The sequence below is a fragment of the Pleurodeles waltl genome, chromosome 3_1, assembly GCF_031143425.1.
Source record: "Pleurodeles waltl isolate 20211129_DDA chromosome 3_1, aPleWal1.hap1.20221129, whole genome shotgun sequence".
Taxonomy (NCBI): Eukaryota; Metazoa; Chordata; class Amphibia; order Caudata; family Salamandridae; genus Pleurodeles; species Pleurodeles waltl.
Genome location: NC_090440.1, coordinates 476,014,978 through 476,034,073, shown reverse-complemented (window position 1 = coordinate 476,034,073; position 19,096 = coordinate 476,014,978). Strand labels below are relative to the sequence as shown.

General features: G+C 48.9%; 1 protein-coding gene across 1 annotated transcript in view; it reads right to left on the bottom strand.

The window, feature by feature from the left end:
* The window catches only part of SLCO3A1 (solute carrier organic anion transporter family member 3A1), a 632,297-nt gene that overhangs the window by 18,802 nt on the left and 594,399 nt on the right, over positions 1–19,096 (bottom strand). Inside the window, exon 10 of the mRNA XM_069222745.1 lies at positions 9,609–9,673. Coding sequence (XP_069078846.1) covers positions 9,609–9,673 — 65 coding nt within the window. The remainder of the gene's footprint in view (positions 1–9,608; positions 9,674–19,096) is intronic.

Here is a 19,096-nt window from a genome sequence, read left to right as displayed (position 1 = left end):
CGGACGGTGCCTAGGAAGGACAACATGGAGCACAGAGTCAGGCAAACCACAGGTACGTACAGACAGCTTGCACAGTTAAAGAATGGCAATGGGTTGAAAGGCGTGTATGTGTGGCAATGCAAGGCCTAGGCCTGTGTGTCGCAGTCAAAATTAAGCCATGTGGGCCCTTGAAATGGCGGCTGCCTGACCTGTGAAGTGGGACAATGGGATGTGAGGTCAATGCGCTGACGAGGCACACCGTGGCGGTAGGCGGTCGAAGACCGCGGCGCAAAGCCGCATTGGTTAACATTGAAGCCTATGGGTTTCAGGAGCCAATGACGAAGTGCGCCGGCGGTCGCGGTACGCACCGCCGCGGTACGCACCGCCGCGGGCGTGACCGCCATTTTCTATCTGCTTAATCACTCGAGACCTGATCATCCACAGGAGAGGACCTATACTGCAAGTGCTGCTGTGACCTCGGTCTGGAAGATACAATGGCTGCTGCGACTGGGGAAAGGGCCCCTGCCTTCACGTCTGAAGAGTTGGAGAAGCTCGTGGATGGGGTCCTCCCCCAGTATGCGCTACTCTACGGTCCTCCAGACCAACAAGTGAGTACACCGGGTGCTAATGGAATGGGCTATGCCTGTGTGGATTGGGGTGGATGTAAGTTGGTGGGGTGGGGGGCGAATGAGGAGTGCAACGCCCGACAGATGAGAGCATGTGCCATATGGCAAAGTGGGTGGGTGGGGGCCAATTACATCTAACATGCAGGTCATTGATGATTTCCTCCTTTCCACCCTGTACATGTCTAATAGGTCAGCGCCCATCAGAAGATCGAGATTTGGCGTGCCATGCCAAGGAAGTCCGGACCTTGGGGGTCCACAACAGACGGGGCACCCACTTCCGCAAGAGGTGGGAGGACATCTGCCGCGGAACAAGGAAGACCGCAGAAACACTGCTGGGGATGGCCTCCCAACCTAGGAGGGGTGCCAGTCGCACCATGACCCCCCTGATGTCCCGGACCCTGGCGGTGGCCTACCCTGAATTGGATGGGCGCTTTAAGACATCACAGCAGACACAAGGGGGTGAGTATCAGCACATTCTCCTATCTTTCTGCGCAGTGGAGGCGTCTGGGTGGGGGAGGAGGGCTGTGGGTGACATTAGGCCAGGGCGCTTTCTGTAGTGTAGTCCTCTCCCTTAGGCATGGCCCTGTGCCCCCGGCCCCCACCTCTGTAGGGTGACAAGTACAGCCATTGAAGGTCCAGCATCTCCCATGTGCGCGTTTGACGTCTCTTGGCCTGTTGTCTTAGTCAGTAGTACTGAGTAGTGTACCCCGAATGCGCGGCTTAGTGCATTAGGCACCTGTGTCTGTCCTCTCCGCCAACGGTGTTGACATTGCATGCACTCAACCTGGTCTTCTTTTTTCTCCCCCCACCCTTTCTCTTCATCTTCTTGTGCATGTGTGCATTAGCATCATCAGGCGGAGGAGATATGGCATCGGAGCACGAGGGAGCTGCAGGACACAAGGCCCCGGTGGGCCCAGGAACAGACACCGAGGGCACCAGTGATCCGGAGGGCGAGGGGAGCACCACGACGGGGACCGCTGGTGAGAGCAGCGAAAGCGACACGTCCTCGGATGGGAGCTCCCTAGGGGTGGCGGCAACATCCGTGCCCCCCGCCTCTACAGGTACAGCCGCCACCCAGCGCACCAGCCCCGCCCTCCCAGCAGCCCCTCAGTCTTCGCTCCGTGCCGGTTCGCCCAGGAAGGCGCGCGTCTCCTTCGCCCCAGGCACCTCAGCCCCTGCCCCTGTTGCCCCTGCTGCCCTCAGTGCGGAGCTCATTGACCTGGTAAGGACGCTCATTGTTGGGCAGACGACCCTTTTGAATGCCATCCAGGGTGTGCAAAGGGAGGTGCAACAGAGCAATGCGTACCTGGAGGGCATTCATTCGGGTCAGGCTGCCCATCAACGAGCGTTCACTGCTCTGGCCTCAGCACTGACGGCAGCCTTTGTCCCTGTTTCCAGCCTCCCTCTTCTGACTGCCTCCAGCCTGTCTCTGTCTCCTGTTCCTCAGCCTATCCCATCCACACCATCAGACCAGTCTGCACACACCTCAACACCCAAGAGCAGCTCATCCAAACACAAGCACCACAGATCCCGCAAACACTCACCCGAGCAACACCCAGATGCAGACATGCCAACAGCCACTGCCACCCCTGTGTCCCCCTCCTCCTCGTCTCCCTCCTCCCTCCCTGTGACGTCTACACTCACACCTGCATGCACCCCAACATCAGCCAGTGCTTCCATCACCACCTCACCCTCCAGTACAGTCCACACTCGTGCAGTCACCACCCCCACTGCCATGTACACGTCCCCTGTGTCCTCTCCCACTGTGTCTGTCACCCCCTCTTCCAAGACACACAAACGCAGGCAGCCACCCACCCAACAGCCATCCACCTCACGACAGCCTACAGCACCAGCACCTTCACCCAATGACAGCACACCTGACTCTCCTACAACCACCTCCTCTACCTCCACTTCCATCTCCACTTCTCCTACCCTTTACCTTGGCCCTAAAAAACTTTTCCTGGCTAACCTTAACCTCTTTCCCCCCGATGACCTCCCCCATCCATCTTCAAAGAGTCCCAAGAGCACCGCAGCCACCACCAGCCCAGCTTCAGGTGTCACTGTTGTGCCTGGGTTCTGGAGCCCACCCTTTGCCAGCAGTGACACATCGATCAGCAGCAAGGACACGTCCAGCCCCCCCCCCCCGGCAAGAGGACCCGCAAAAACAAGGACCGCCGTGCGAGGACCGACAGGGCTGCCCCCAAGGAGCAATGTGCGGCCACTTCACCACCCACACCATCTAGGGGAGGCAAGGGCCCGAGAGCCCCATCAAAGGAGCGGAAGGGCAGCAGGAGCGCGGAGAAGGTGGACCCCACATGCCACATCCCAGCTGGGAAGGAGGACACTAAGGAGGCCAGGAGTCCGTCCCCGAAGGGTCCAGAAACGTCACGGTCCGAGGGCGACTGAGCAGGGAGTCGAGGCCAGGTCTGGCTCCCTTGACCTGCTGGATGAGCACCGCTGAACAGGGCCCGCAGTGCAGAAGAGCACCGCTGAACCGGGCCCCGCCGTGGAGAAGAGCACCGCTGAACAGGACCCCGCCGTGGAGAAGAGCACCGCTGAACAGGGCCCGCGGTGCAGAAGAGCACCGCTGAACAGGGCCCCGCCGTGGAGATAGGCACCGCTGAACAGGGCCCGCGGTGCAGAAGAGCACCGCTGAACAGGGCCCCGCCGTGGAGAAGAGCACCGCTGAACAGGGCCCGCGGTGCAGAAGAGCACCGCTGAACAGGGCCCCGCCGTGGAGATAGGCACCGCTGAACCGGGCCCCGCCGTGGAGAAGAGCACCGCTGAACAGGGCCCCGCCGTCTCAAGCACCGCTCCGCTGGGCCCTTCCTCTGAGGCACCGCTCCGCTGGGCCCTTCCTCTCAAGCACCGCTCCGCTGGGCCCCGCCGTCTCAAGCACCGCTCCGCTGGGCACCGCCGTCTCAAGCACCGCTCCGCTGGGCCCTTCCTCTGAGGCACCGCTCCGCTGGGCCCTTCCTCTCAAGCACCGCTCCGCTGGGCCCGCCGTCTCAAGCACCGCTCCGCTGGGCACCGCCGTCTCAAGCACCGCTCCGCTGGGCCCTTCCTCTGAGGCACCCCTCCGCTGGGCCCTTCCTCTCAAGCACCGCTCCGCTGGGCACCGCCGTCTCAAGCACCGCTCCGCTGGGCCCTTCCTCTCAAGCACCGCTCCGCTGGGCCCTTCCTCTGAGGCACCGCTCCGCTGGGCCCTTCCTCTCAAGCACCGCTCCGCTGGGCACCGCCGTCTCAAGCACCGCTCCGCTGGGCACCGCCGTCTCAAGCACCGCTCCGCTGGGCACCGCCGTCTCAAGCACCGCTCCGCTGGGCCCTTCCTCTCAAGCACCGCTCCGCTGGGCACCGCCGTCTCAAGCACCGCTCCGCTGGGCACCGCCGTCTCAAGCACCGTTTATGGTTCACTGTGCCCACCATGCCTCCTCCTTGACCAGTGGAGACTGTCATCCACCTGATGGACTGTGGCTTTGCACTCCCCAGGATGGTCCAGTGGGCAGCCCACCCACTGTAGAGACATTGAGAGACTGTGGCTTTGCACTCCCCAGGATGGTCCAGTGGGCAATCCACCCTCTGCAGAGACTTGAGAGACTGTGGCTTTGCACTCCCCAGGATGGTCCAGTGGGCAGCCCAGCCACTGTAGAGGCATTGAGAGACTGTGGCTTTGCACTCCCCAGGATGGTCCAGTGGGCAGCCCACCCACTGTAGAGACATTGAGAGACTGTGGCTTTGCACTCCCCAGGATGGTCCAGTGGGCAGCCCACCCACTGTAGAGACTTGAGAGACTGTGGCTTTGCACTCCCCAGGATGGTCCAGTGGGCAGCCCACCCACTGTAGAGACATTGAGAGACTGTGGCTTTGCACTCCCCAGGATGGTCCAGTGGGCAGCCCACCCACTGTAGAGACATTGAGAGACTGTGGCTTTGCACTCCCCAGGATGGTCCAGTGGGCAGCCCACCCACTGTAGAGACTTGAGAGACTGTGGCTTTGCACTCCCCAGGATGGTCCAGTGGGCAGCCCACCCACTGTAGAGACATTGAGAGACTGTGGCTTTGCACTCCCCAGGATGGTCCAGTGGGCAGCCCACCCACTGTAGAGACATTGAGAGACTGTGGCTTTGCACTCCCCAGGATGGTCCAGTGGGCATGGTGGCTCCTCATGGATCTGGCGTCGTGGACTCATGTGGCTGTGGTGCCCCCCCCTTCCTTTCCCCCTGAGGTGCCTGTAGTTTTTACATCTGATGCCCCTGCAGTGTTCTCTCCAAAGGACTCAGGTCTCCTGTGTGGGCTTTGCCCTTGTTTCTCAAGACTTTGGCCCACGGACATGCTGAATTCGTAGGATGTGCAGGACTTGTTACTTCAGTTATACACTGATGTGTATGTCATTAGTTTTGTTGTGGATATCTTTCATGGTTGTACGCTAATTTTCTGGAGCTTTTTGGTACATAAATATTTATTCCAAATATGATTATGTCCTGGCATTTTTCAGGGGTGTTTGGGTGGTGTCACTGTGACTTGGTGCTCTGCATTGGTGAGTACATAGTTGGGGGGGGGGGTCGCATATGTGTGTGCCCGTAACCTTTCGTCCTCCCCCTCCCGTGTGTCGTAGGTGCAGTACTCACCGTTGTCGTCTGCGCCGGACTTCGTACTCGTGGTAGATGAGAAGGTAGACGAGAGCAGGTAGGATGTTTAATTTGGGTTCCATGCTGTCCTTCTTCCTCCTGGAGTGCGTAGTGGTGAGCGTTTTCCCGTCCGTAGTCTGTTTCCGCCGTGTTTTTATCGGCGGTGCTCCCGCCCCGGAAAAGGTGGCGTATTGGTGAGTTGGAATAGTGTGGGCGGTACATTGTCTGCCGCCTGTCTGTTTGCGGTGACCGCCGCGCTGTTTGTTTGTACCGCCGTGGCGGTCGGAGTGTTAAGGTGGCTGTCTGTGTTGGCGGTTCCCGCCAGGCTCAGAATCCCATTTTTTTTACCGCCAGCCTATTGGCGGGTTGGCCGCCGCTTTAACACCGACCGCCAGGGTTAGAATCACCCCCTTAATCTACTGGCTTTTAGCTGTTTTTCCGACCTCAGCAACACCAGGAACAACTTCAGCGATGCCAGCAATGACGCCGCAGCTGCTCCTGCTCCATGGACATGACTGCACGCAACGACCGCCGCCTGAAATGCAAGTCCGATGTTGCCGCAACACCGCTGAAGTCACGCAGGGTCATCTCGACACTGTGATGTCAACACATCACATGTACTGGATCCATCGACCCCGACGAGTCACAAGGAACCAACAGCTCACCATCGATGCTGCACCAGTTCCCCCTGCAGCTGTACGGAACCAACGTCTCACCTCCTTTGTCTCACATTGCGGAACCAATGCCTCATCTCCAACCCCATAAGCGACTGACTCCGCACCGGCACCAGTGACGCCTCATCTCCCTGAATCATTGCGACGTCTTTGCTTCTTCGTTTTCAAAAGGTACTGTACTTGGGGGTCCATGCGATTTGCACTTTTGGCATCGGATTATTGGGAACGAATCCGTCAACAGTACTGTGATAGCCCCAGTTGGAGCTATTGTGTTTCTTAGCACTTTATTGGGATTTAATCTTTAACAATTCATTACTTTGCTTGTGTAAATTGGATTTTCATAGTTTTGACCTTATTTGATTCAAGTACATATTATCTATTTCCCTAAACCTGTGTGGTGTATGGGTTATTGCACAAATACTTTACACATTGCCTTCTAAGCAAAGCCTGACTTCTCAGTGCCAAGCTACCAGGGGGTGGGCACAGACAATTTGGATTGTGTTGTGACTTACCCTGATTAGGATTGTGGTCCCTACGTGGAAAAGGGTGTATACCTCCGCCAACAAGAGATCCAATATATATATATATATATATACATATATAGAGATATCTCACAAAAGTGAATGAACAAGCATCCAAACTCGAGTTCTTGCTGAAAGCAGAGAAGAAGAGCAGGGTCACGAGGGCCCACCGCATTCAACACTCCAACATAATAAACCTTTACCTTTAACAGAGGCAAGTGTGCAGAGGGTCATACAACAAATAATTTGCAACAGTGCTTTCCTTTCCATTGGCAATATCAGCTGAAGCCTACAGTAGCTGTTGTGATCGGGGCTAGTGTTCAATATGCAGATTCACATCTGATGTTCAAATGTTTTGTTGTGAACTAGTAGAACGTGCTTAGAGCTTCTCCTCCCTAAGAACATGTAATGTTTTGTCACCTGCTTCTTTGTTGTTATATGGGAATCAGCAGAACTGCAAAGGTCAGTAAGCCAAGGAACATGCGCTGCAGCTCACTCACACCTGTAGATGAGTTTGGAGGTGCATAATCACCTGTAGCAGGGCTTGCAATAGAACTTGAGATAAGTTTGGGCTCACAGCACTAAACTGCAAAGCTGGATGGTGGTCAGTGTGTGATGGATATCGCTGCTGCCTAATTGGTTCCCGTTATATATCTTAGTGAATCCTTAGATAACCTTTTAGTTTTCCGGATCCATGCTTGAGTAGCTCACCTAGCCCAAGATCTTTTTTTGCTTTATGTAATCTTCTAAATTTCATTATAAATTCAGGAATACATAATACAAGATTACAAAAACATACCTGGATAAGCAGCTCACACGTGTACATGGGAAACTCAGGAGCTTTGAACACAAAGCCAAGAAGACTGTATTTCATCAGCCACCAAAAGATTCAGCGCAAAATACCAAAATGACTTGTGACACACCTTCTAGCACAGGTAATGGTTGGTGATCTTTAAAAGTGAATGGAGAGGGCATAAACCATAAATATATACCCTGAATAGCACTGAGTTAGCAAGCAAAGTGCTTGAGTATAACATCCTCGAAGCTGGTTCTGCAGAGGCCTCTCATACAATGCTGTGACAAAAACAGGTGACATAATGCATTTTATAACCTAATTTGCACTTACATTTGCTAAAAAAAATACACAGATTTTGAAGTGGCAATCGTGACATTTTCATGGACTTTTAAGCAAGATTGACACTCCCCAGGAGTGTTGGAGTGTCAAACAGTTGGATGAAAAAGTGTGGTAAAAGGTGCCTTTTTCACATAATAGTCTAAAAGTCACATGTGACACTGGCAGTGCAGAAAATGCAACTATACATTGTGTGTTATTTTCACTTTATCTTCATTTTTGTATTTCACCTCCTCCAGTTTTGCTATCTGCTGGCCAGAACTATTGTTTCCAAACTGCGTACAATGGGCTTCACCTTCTTGTTCTCTTGTCCATGATTGAACGGCTTTGTTGTCTATTGCAGTTATCTCCTCTTGATTTGATTGCTGTCCTCCCTATTGTATTTTTGCCCTGCCCAGGTGCATTTCAGTCCCACAGTGATCTGACTGGTTGACTTGTATCCTTCCACTCCTGATGCTGCTTGACTTCAAGGAGCTACTTTTTTATTTTCAATTAAGCAATCCATGGGGTGCATTTGTTTTCTTGCTCATCCTTCCTGCGCTGTGTTCTCCCTTCACTTTGCCTCCAGCTTACCTTCATCTCTGTTTTCTCCCCCCCGCCTTGAGCTCTTTCACTGTTTCACTACGACACCTCAACTTGTTCAGATTTTTTAAACATGCCTCTGTTCTCCACCCCACTCTTCTGTTGCTCTTCCCGCCCTTTTTTCACTTTTGTTTGGAAGCTTTTTTTTTTATTTGCCAAACAATACCAAGCGCAGGCGCCATTTCTGCTATGGAGGGCAGCACCAAGGCACCCAGCCTTTAGAGCCAAATACCTGGGCTACCTGTATGAACTCTACTCACTATCATTTTAGCATTTGCAATGCAGACACACAGCACTCTACTGGAGAACTGAAGTGAAATCATTTCGGCTCTACCTTTAGCTGTGCATGTCTGATGGTCAGAGCTGAAACTGCTGGACCATTAGATAGCCACACTATGAGGTTTTTGCCTCACTCAATCCAAGAGTTGCGGGCTGTTTTGAAGCTGAAAATGCACATATTCATATTTTCACTGTGATGAGGACATATGAGCCGCCCTAGGTAGTGAATCACCCACTCAAATTGCTACTAAATTTGAATTGCCTTGCAATTCAAGTACATAATATGACTTACCATCCCCCTTAACTTTCTCCTTGATTAGGAAATTATGTATTTTAGCATGACAATTATAAACGAGAGAGCTAAAAATACAAAATGTCACCAACAATAAACCATCTAGTAGGAAATTATATTTTGTACAGCAATTCCACTAAAACATTTTTTTGTATAAATTGTTCATGTGGGAGTCTGAAAGGGGGTATCATGATTAAACCTATAAACCTAAATGGATATTTTCACTGATTGCTATTACACGTTTTATTTTTGCAAATTTACAAACCTACTTCTCAGGTTGCAAACACTCTAAGGCATCAGCGTCAGACCTCTGCATTTAATACAGAGCATAATGCACAGGAAGAGATCCTCTTTATAAAAACCTGTGTTTTCAGGTACATTAAAATAAGAACATTCTTCAGACTTTCACGTGGCTGTCATTGAATAGGATAAATAATTTCCAATGTTCTTGTTCAAAATTTGCCAACATTAATTTAGTAAATCTGCGCACAGATAATCTTAATAGGCTATTAAAAAGATAGCAGTTCCCTGCTGTAAAAGACCGGTCATTAATGCATTAAGCGAGCTTCTCTTTTTTTTGGACGTGAATGTCATTTCACAAGAAGCACTCAAGCGACTACGGACGCGGATATTTTAATCCGAGATTAATGCATCCATAATTTGATTCACGCCAATTAAATGGTAAAAATGGCAAAAAACAAAATGTCATACTTCCAATAAATAATGTTGCGCGTTTAAATGGATATAACATATAGCTTTAAAGTCTTCACATCTTTACGACAGGGATACAACTTCAAAGGAACAAAACCTTCATCCTAAAGCAGTTAATTCGACGGAATTTTTGAGAACTCTATTATTCATTAAAAAAAGAGAGAAGCAAAAGTAATTCCACATACCTATCAAACGAAGAAGAAGGAACAGAACCCCCAAAGCGTAGGACTTGAGTTCCGGGCTAACTGCCCTGTACATGAACAAACAAAAAGAGAGAAGTGGGTTATTATCGTACCGCTTAACTAACAATTCTTCCAGCCATACTTTACTGTCAATCACAAAAGCTCTGTCAGTTCTAACTGAAATTACTAATCGGCTTCATCTGTCTGCAGAATTGCTCATTTTTATGAATGATACCTTCAGAAGCGTTCCTCCACTGCTGAGAAGATTGGCCAGGCACCTCACTGTAACATCCAGTCCACTCCCCAAACAAGTTATCGTTAATTGCACATTCCTTTTGAAACTTCACGGTCTCGTTGACAGAACACTCTATTAATATAATTCAAATAAACATTGAGTGGAATGTCCAAATAAAAAGGTTTGTTGAGAAGAGGACAAGTACATCAGCAAGGGTGGAATAGTTTGATATATGTTAGGTCAGCGGTTATAAATTATGGCACTTTTTGGATGGTGACATTATCCATTTTGAGTTTCCATTAGGTTTTGATGATGGGTAATCAAATAGTCATTTGGTTAGACAGCCGGTATGACATAATCTGTACTTTTTATTTAGGAGACAGCATTTGTTCTTTGACGTGCTGACACTACAAACTTTAAATAACTGATCTATGTTTTTTTTTTCTTTCGGTACAGTATATAATTTGCCTTTGCGCGTTCATTTGTTTTACTTTGCTGCTTTTATGTCTGCAAGCCAAAGATGTGTGCCACACCTTTCCATGATGCAATGGAAATACTGCCTGTTTGCCCACAGTATCTATCATGCTATATTTTTCTGTTTATGCGTTTTATGTTTACCACTTAATAATGCAGCTTCATCCTCCAATCCCTTTTCATGTCACTCTTCTTATAGGAGAAGAGCTAACCTCTGTATTTGTTCAGAAATGGGGTACTTCCTGCTGTTGTAGCCCATGATTTTGTGCAAGCTTGTTCATTGCGGTATTTTAGTTAAAGGACAGCTGTGATCACTACAGATAATACCCAATCAACCATAGCCCACACGTCTGCTAACAAAGCGTAAAAAACATTGGATTTGCCAAAGTTTGTTAACTCAATGTTGTTACATGCTTGGATTTTGATTAGCAATTGTACAGTACAGCATTTGAATGTTCTTAGTTGAACCTCTTTCTATTATCAGTTCCTCTGCAAACTTCCAGTTACCTGTAATATCACGTTTACAAAAACTTTTAAATGAAAGTGTGACTGACAACTCAGGAATACAAGAGTAAGCTATCTCTGTGCTTTCAAACTGGGTTCACGCACTGGAGAGAGGGTATTAGAGTTTTATAAGACTCTCAGATACCAGCAGTGAATTTACTAAAGAATGCTTGAAGTTATGAAAAAGATCCAGGGAGGAGAAGGCATAGTGACTATCAAAGCAATATATATACCGTTTATCTAGTGAAGGAGGAGACACATTGCATGCACTTTTCAGAGCCCTTCCCTGGGGTTCGCGACCCTAGGGCAGCATCCACCGTAATTCCAGCCTGCACATGTTTTTAATTAATTGCAGATCACTTCCGTGCAATAAGTTTGACCTCTTCAAATTTTCAGAAGGTAATAAACCAGATGTTGTTTTCCTGAAAGAAACCTGTCTCTTTTTGGAATCAGGGTCTGATATTACGCAAGCCCTGACCCCTGACTACTACATCTGTAGGAAAGACCAACAGAATAAGAGGGACAGGGCAATTACCATAACTATTAAAGTAGATCTTAGGTGCATTATTGAACCCTTTCAACTTCCCTGCTGCAAAGGTTTGCTATTTCAATGTTCTCCATGTTCACCTTCTCATGAGCCATCCTATACAGTCCTCCAGGCCCTTGTGGGGAGTACTTGCAGACCCTTCCTGAGGCAGTCGCCAACCTGGTCAACTTGAAACAATGTCACAGTACTGGGAGATTTTAATATAAATCGGGAAGAACGTGCCGCAGCCCAAGCAGCTGGGCTTTTGCAGGATCCTTTGGCCATCCAACTCACTCAAATGGTTCCAGAGTCTACGCATAAATAAGGCCACTTACTCGACCCAATCTTTTCTAATGACCCCTCTTTTAAAAGTACAAGATACATTTCCAGTAAACTGATCATTTCATGATTCCATTGGTCCTGGAACTCCCTTGCCATGACCAGCCCCTAGACCAAACACATGGAAAGACCACTGTTGGGATAAATTACACCTTGATACATAGAAACAGGCCCTCCATAATACTAGACCTGAACCTGATCCAGATACTAGCATAGCAAGTAACACTTTCTCGCACTGGATCACTCATTCAGTGGATCAAGTAATTCCAATAAAAATTCACATAAGGTACACCAGTAACAATACAGCCCCCTGGTTTCCCCCTGCCCCTGCCCCCCCCCCCCCCCACACACCTCAGGGTTCCATGGCAAGTGTACAAGAAGGCAGAGAGGCTATGGAGAAAAGATTACAGTAAAATAAACAAAGCAAAGTATAGAGATACTATAGGAAAATACCAGTATGAAATTAAAACTGCCAAGGCCAAATACTACGATTAAAAAATCTACCTGGCCTCCAAAGAACCATGTGAAATATTTCAGATTTTTAAAACTTTACTAGATCTCCCCTTTAATTCTCTGATTCTCAAACCCTCAACATATTTTTCCAGACATAAATTCATGACATTTACCTAACCTTTCGGAAGTCTCATCCAGACCCCAATCTCAAGCCCAATAGAGATAGGCAGGCAGGTCATGTCATAACGCTGCCCTCACTACCTTCCCCCCCATGGCACTAGAGAGCCTTTCGACTACCCTTAGTAATGTGAATTCAGGATCTCCTCAGCCCCCCCACACATTTTAGCTAAAGTAATAGACCAGATCCAGCCCATCCTACTTGAAATATTAAACCTTTATTTAGCTGAAGGAACTGTACCTGCAATGGGGAAACATGCCATGGTAAAAACTCTTTTCCAAAAATCCAACCTTGATCCTCTTGCAAATTACAGGCCAATCTCATTGCTTCCTGGATTAAGTAAAATGCTTGAAAAACACATCAATAAGTCCCTGTCAGAATTCCTAGAGGAGCATAACATTGCTCACCCCTAAAGATTGCCCAGAGACCACGCTTGTGGCAGTCGTTAAGGAGGCCAAAATGCTGTTGGATCAGGGAGGATTAGTGGCCAGCCTCCTTGATCTCAGCGCAGCATTTAACACTGTCAGTCACAATATTCCTGTTGATAGAATCTACAGCGTGAGAGTCTCGGGACAAGCCCTCTCCTGGCTCCAATCCTTCCTCAGAAATAAGACTTTTCAGATCCTTGATAGAAGCTGTATCTAGATATATTTCCACTGAATTGTGAAGTACCCAAGGACTCATCATTAAGTCCTACTCTATGCATACTGTAGATGCGTCAACTGGCAGACGTTACCCTTCCATTTGGGATCTCTATAATGTCATATGCAGATGATACACAACTGGTATTTGCTCTTTCCCACAATCAAGATAGTTTTCCCCAGGCCTGTGCCCCTCTTTAGAGGAATTAGTCAATTTGAATACAACTCCTCCCTTAAATTAAATACGGATAAAATTAAGCTTGTACCCCTCGGCAATTCTCCTAATCTCCATTTGAGCCTTGGATGGCTGTGCTTCCTGTGTACTCTGCCTGCCCACAAGATGGCTATAAAAAGTCTAGGGGTGTGGCTGGACAAATCCCTAACCATGGATATCCAGGCTATAAAGTTAGCAGCAATCTGCTACTGCATCCTTGGGATGCCCAGAAAAGCTCTGCACTTGCTCCCCCCATCCTCTAAAAGAATAGTGGTCCAGGCACTCATTCTCTCTTGTCTGGACAACAGAAACTTATTGTACCTAGGTGCCCCATAATCTATGATAAGAAAACTGCATGTTGTACAAAACTCTGCTGCTCAGATTCTTTATAGTATCGCTAGGCATGAGTCAGTCTTGCAAGTTCTGACCTCCCTCCACTGGCTCCCTGTGGCCCAGAGGATTAAATTCAAGGGCATTCCTGGATAAAAGTCCTTTCATCTCTCGACCTCTGATTTCACTCTACACCCCAAGAAGAAGGTTCTGATTCAATAATGCCTCCTGGGCTGTGGTTCCCTTCAGGTATAATGTTGCCAATCTCTGGAACTCCCTCCCTCTTACTCTGCAGACAGCTTATCTTGAACTTCCATTCTGTAACCTATTAAAAACCTGGCTTTTTGACAGTTGCCTCTCTGGCCAGCTAGGCTGCTAGTGCTGGGATGACTACGGGTAGCTATGCACTCTACAAATCTTGAACAGAATAGAATAGCTCTCGGGCTAATGAGCAGGATCTCCCAGTTTGTTCTCTGGTAGAAGGAGTTGTGCAGAACAGATGTTTTTATAATCGGAGTTGGCTTTGAAGGCCTTTGATTAGATTAGTTCAGCAAATGCCACAGTGAAAACTATATTTTAATATGCAACAGTTCTTAAAATTTATATGGGCGGTGTAAGAAATAGGGTCTTTGGTTGGCAGTCAGGTTACCCCCTGTCCAAGCAAGGACCCTCACTCTAGTCAGGGTAAAAGAGAATCACACTCAGCTAACCCCAGCTCAAACCCTTGGTAGATTGGCACGAGCAGTAGGCTTAACGTCAGAGTGCTAGGTGTAAAGTACTTGTACCAACACACACTGTAATTCAATGAAAACGCTGCAAAATGACACAACACAGGTCTAGAAAAATAGAAAATATTTATCTAAACAAAACAAGACCAAAAATACAAAATTCCACAAGAAGACAAGTCAAGTTATCAATTAAAAAGCAAAAAGAGTCTTCATGTAGTTTCAGACTTAACGCTAATGCTGTTAGCGTGGAAATGTACCTGGGTGCGTCAAAAAAAAAATGCACGGCGAGTGTGCATCAAAAAGGGCTTGCAAGGTGTTGATTTCACTCATGAGCGAGACCTTGCGTCGTTTCTCCTTTAGTCAGGTTGGCAGTCGTCGTTTCCTCTTTCCGCAGAAGAAGAAGGACTGCCCTGCTGGACCCTTGACCTGCACATGGACACTGCACTCTGAAGGACTGCACCAGCTGCACACTTTGGCTTCACTACTAAAAGGTTCTTGCCTGGCTTCAACTGGTTCAAGAAGGGACTCCCAGCTTGATACAGGTGAAAAAGTGCTAACCAGAGTCCCCTGCATCAAATCCTGAAGAAACTGACCTGCTGACCACTGTCCAGTTGTCATTTTGGAGTTTGAGCGAGGGGCACTCTGAGAGTTGGAGTTGTAACCATCAAGGAGCTTATGGAACCTGGGGGTGAGCTCTGTCTTCCTAAAGGACATTCAAAGACATTCTGGAAGATGATACAGAAGTTTGGAGAACTTTTGGAAAAAAGCTCCATAAAGGGACCAACCCGCTGTTGAGAGTCAAGCCGGCTTACCTCGACCGGACCCAGCCTGACTTGCAGGTTTGTCCTTCTGAAAAGCTCTGGAGCCCCGGACTTCCAGGATTTCATCGGGCCTCCTGGAAAGGCAATCCAATGATGTTGACTCAAAATTGGCCTGCTGTGGAGGGTCGTCCGACATCAGAGAGAAAAAGCTCCAAAAAAGTGACTACGTCGGAAGGTAAAAAGTTGACCGGGAATTCCCGTGCAGTGTATCTGAGTACGTCAGATCAAGATTCAGCTTAAGCCCCAAAAAATTGTCTAAGTCCGAACATAGAAATCTTCACCAAGGTCTTCTGCGACGCATATCCGAAAAGGGCTCCAGGGAGGTCGGATTGGATTGGTGACTTTGTCCCGCTGAAGAAAATCTTTAAGAAAGCAACTAAGTCCGAAGGTAAACTTTTGACTGAGACCTACCACTTGCTATAGCCGAGCAGGGCTCCATCGCGGTCGGCCTGAAACTTTGACTTTGCCCCAGTCGAGTGCGACAAGATGAACAGATTGGCGCTTTTAGATTTTATGCACTAGAAAACATTACTATTGTTTTATACATTGGTTTTGGATTTTCAAAATGGTTTCTGTGTTTTATTTTATTACTGTTTTGTGATACTTGAATGCTTTACACACTTTGGACCTAATTACGACCCTGGCGCGATGGCGGTCGGACCGCCGCCAATGTGGTGGTCTGAACACCACATTATGACCACGGCAGTAGCGCTGCGGTCGGACCGCCAGCAATGCTAGATGATGACTTAACGCTGGTCTGGTGGTGCGTGGTCCTAATCCGCCAGGGCAGCGTTGCAAGCATTGCTACCTTGAGGATTACGACTCCCTTTTCAGCCAGTGGATTCTTTGCAGTAGCGCTGCCATGAAACAGGTGACGGAGACGGGGAGCAGGGTGCTCCAGGGAAGCCCCTGCACATTCCATGCACTTGGCATGGGCAGTGCAGGCCCCCCCCCCGGCCAGCCCTGTTGCAAAGTTAACTGCCCAAGTTCACTGTCTGCTTTGCATACAGTGAACTTTGTGACAGATGCTGCTGCAACCTATGCACTATAGGATTGCCACCAGCTCTAATATGTGCTGGAGACAATGCTGTAGGCCGGTTTCCGCTGACCTAGCGCAAAACTCATAATGGGGCCGGTGGGGAGGAGGCCCCACTAGTGGTAACCTACCTGTCGGGACTTCGGTGGACGTGCTTTTCCATCTGCCAATGTCGTAGTGACTCCCTTTGTCTTCTGAGTTAAGTCGTGTTGCTCGTTGTCGAACTACCAAGGGTTGAGCTGGGGTTAATTTATTGAGACCCAACTTAGCCTAGTGGGGGTTAGTGGCCTATTGCTAAGTGTATGTACTTACCTGCCCTTACCAATAATCCACTTTCCAACAGCGCACCATGCCGAAACACAAGCCAACCACTGAGTAAATATGAGCATGGAAGTTTTATCAAATTTGACCCCCAAGTTTCTTAGCAACCTCTGCTTTAGTATTAGGTGGGGGGACTCCTTCTGGCCCATGCACTTCCAGATTAAATTGAAAATTGTGACCTACACTGAGAATCTCCATCTTTTTAGTGTTACATTTCAGTTGACTGAGGCTCATCTGGCAGAAAACAGTGGATAGGCAAGGTTTAATAGCAGCCTGATCTATTACCTCTTCCTTGCCAAAGGAGAAGACAAGCTGTGTATCATCCACATAAGATACTATTTTTGCTCCAAAGTATTCAACTTAGTCCGCAAGTGGAGACATATTAATATTGAATATTGTGGGAGTCGATGCTGAGCCCTGGGAGACTCCTACAGAGACTGGTTCATGGCCAGATGAGGAAAGAGGTAGCCACACTTCTTGGTTCCTATCTTCAGGAAAAGATTTAAACCACTTCCAGGCATTATCATTAATGCCAATCTCCTGAAAGCAGGTGAGCACCCTATCATGCAGATCCGTGTCAAATGCTGCAGATAGATCTAGCAGCACTAAGACTGCCCTGCCACTGGCATCGATGGTGCACCTGATCTACTCTGAGACTTCCAGCAAGGCCTTCTCTGAGCTGAACCTTGGTCTAAAACCAGACTGACTGGCAGATTATTCACCTCAAAATAGTTGTAGATCTGACAATTCTCAAATTATTCCAATAATTTGGAAGGTGCAGCCAAGAGTGAGATAGGCCTATAGTTACCAGGGACAACAATGTCCACGTTTGTTTTTTTTTTTTTTAGGAGCGGTACAACTTTGGCCTGCTTTCAACAGAGGGGAACTGCAGCTGTGGCTAGAGACATATTTATTAGAAGGTTGATAACAGGATTAATAACATCCACTCCCAGGGCCAGGATTGAAGGGGGGCAGGGATTGGAAGGAGAACCAGACTGGAGATGTAAAATGGCCAGTCTGGTGTCCTCTAGTGACACTCCGTTAAAGAGTTACAGCAAGGCTAGTTTGAATCCCCTGTATTTTGGTATGGAAAAATGAGGCCAATTCATTACACCAGTTGGCTGAAGGAGCCTTGTCTTCTACGACAAGTGGCAGGGTTTGAAGAACAAGCTATTTACCTTCGGTAACAAATTATCTGGTAGAGACTCTATCTAGCTGGAGATTCCTTACCTTAGAATTCGCTTAGAATTCCATGGAGTCATCTTCGGATCTGGAATTTTTCTGCTAAGCAGTACCCTGTGCGCGCGGTAGGGAGGCGTTGTTGGGACCTGCATGTGTTGTCCGGCTCTGCGTGGCATCATCAACGTCATTGGAGCCGTCTGTAATGTCACGGTCTTCTATATAGGCACCACCCCGGCACGCGTTCATCAGTTCTTTTCCACAACTTCCCACGCCAGAAGCGCAGACTCATGGAAGAACCAACAATTATTTACTTTTCTTTCTTAATTGCTTGAGTGCAAAAACATGGCCTTGAGAAAGTGAAAAATCATGAAACACATGATGTATATATGTTTGCAAAGCGGGGAGGTCTGGGTGGGTGTAAGGAATCTGCGGCTAGATAGAGGGGGTCATTTCAACCCTGGCGGTACAGGACCGCCAGGGCTGAAATGACGGAAGCACCGCCAACAGGCTAGCAGTGCTTACCTGGTCATTACGACGCTGCGTAGCACCGCCGGGGCCCGCGGTTTCCCAATGGCCCGGTGGTAGTAATCCACCAGAGCAGCGCTGCGAGCAGCGCTGCCCAGGGGATTACGAGTCCCCCTACCGCCAGCCTTTTCCTGGCGGTTTGAACCGCCAGGAAAAGGCCGGCGGTACGGGTAGTCGCGGGGCCCCTGCACTGCCCATGCCAGTGGCCCCATGCGGCTTTTCACTGTCTGCTCTGCAGACAGTGAAAAGCGCGACGGGTGCAACTGCACCCGTCGCACGTCCGCAACACCGCCGGCTCCATTTGGAGCCGACTCCCATGTTGCGGCCCACATCCCCGCTGGGCCGGCGGGCGGAAACTCTGTTTGTCATAATGGGATGTCATAATGGGCACCGCGGGAGTGCGGCCGCATTGGCGGCCGCACATCGGTTACAACTTGGCGGGCGGCGGTTGCCACCCGCCAATGTTGTAATGAGGCCCAGAGTCTCTACAAGATAATTCAATACCAAACGTAAGTAACCTGTTCATCTGATAGAGACTTCTAGCTGCAGATTCCTTACCGTAGAATAGATACCCAAGCTATATCTCCTGGTGGTGGATTGCGAGAATATACTTTACACCAGGAAGTCCTGTAAGAGCGGGCGGGCAAAACGCCCCTCTCTCCTCACCTGGCTATCCAGGCAGTAGTGTCTAGCAAACGTGTGCAAGGAAGCCTATGTTGCCACTTGGCAAATATCAAGTACCAGCACGCCTCAAGCCAACGCAGTGGCAGCAGCTTTTCCTCTGGTAGAGTGGGCTCACAGGCCCTCCGAAGGCTGCTTCTTAGCCAAAGCGTAGCAAATTATTATACAGAGAATGACCCAGCATGAAATGGATCCTTTCTGGACTCCCCGACCCTTCATTACACCAACGTACCCCACAAAGAGTTGGTCGTCCACTCAGAACTCTTTTGTGCAGTCAAGGAAGAACAATAACACTCTTTTTGG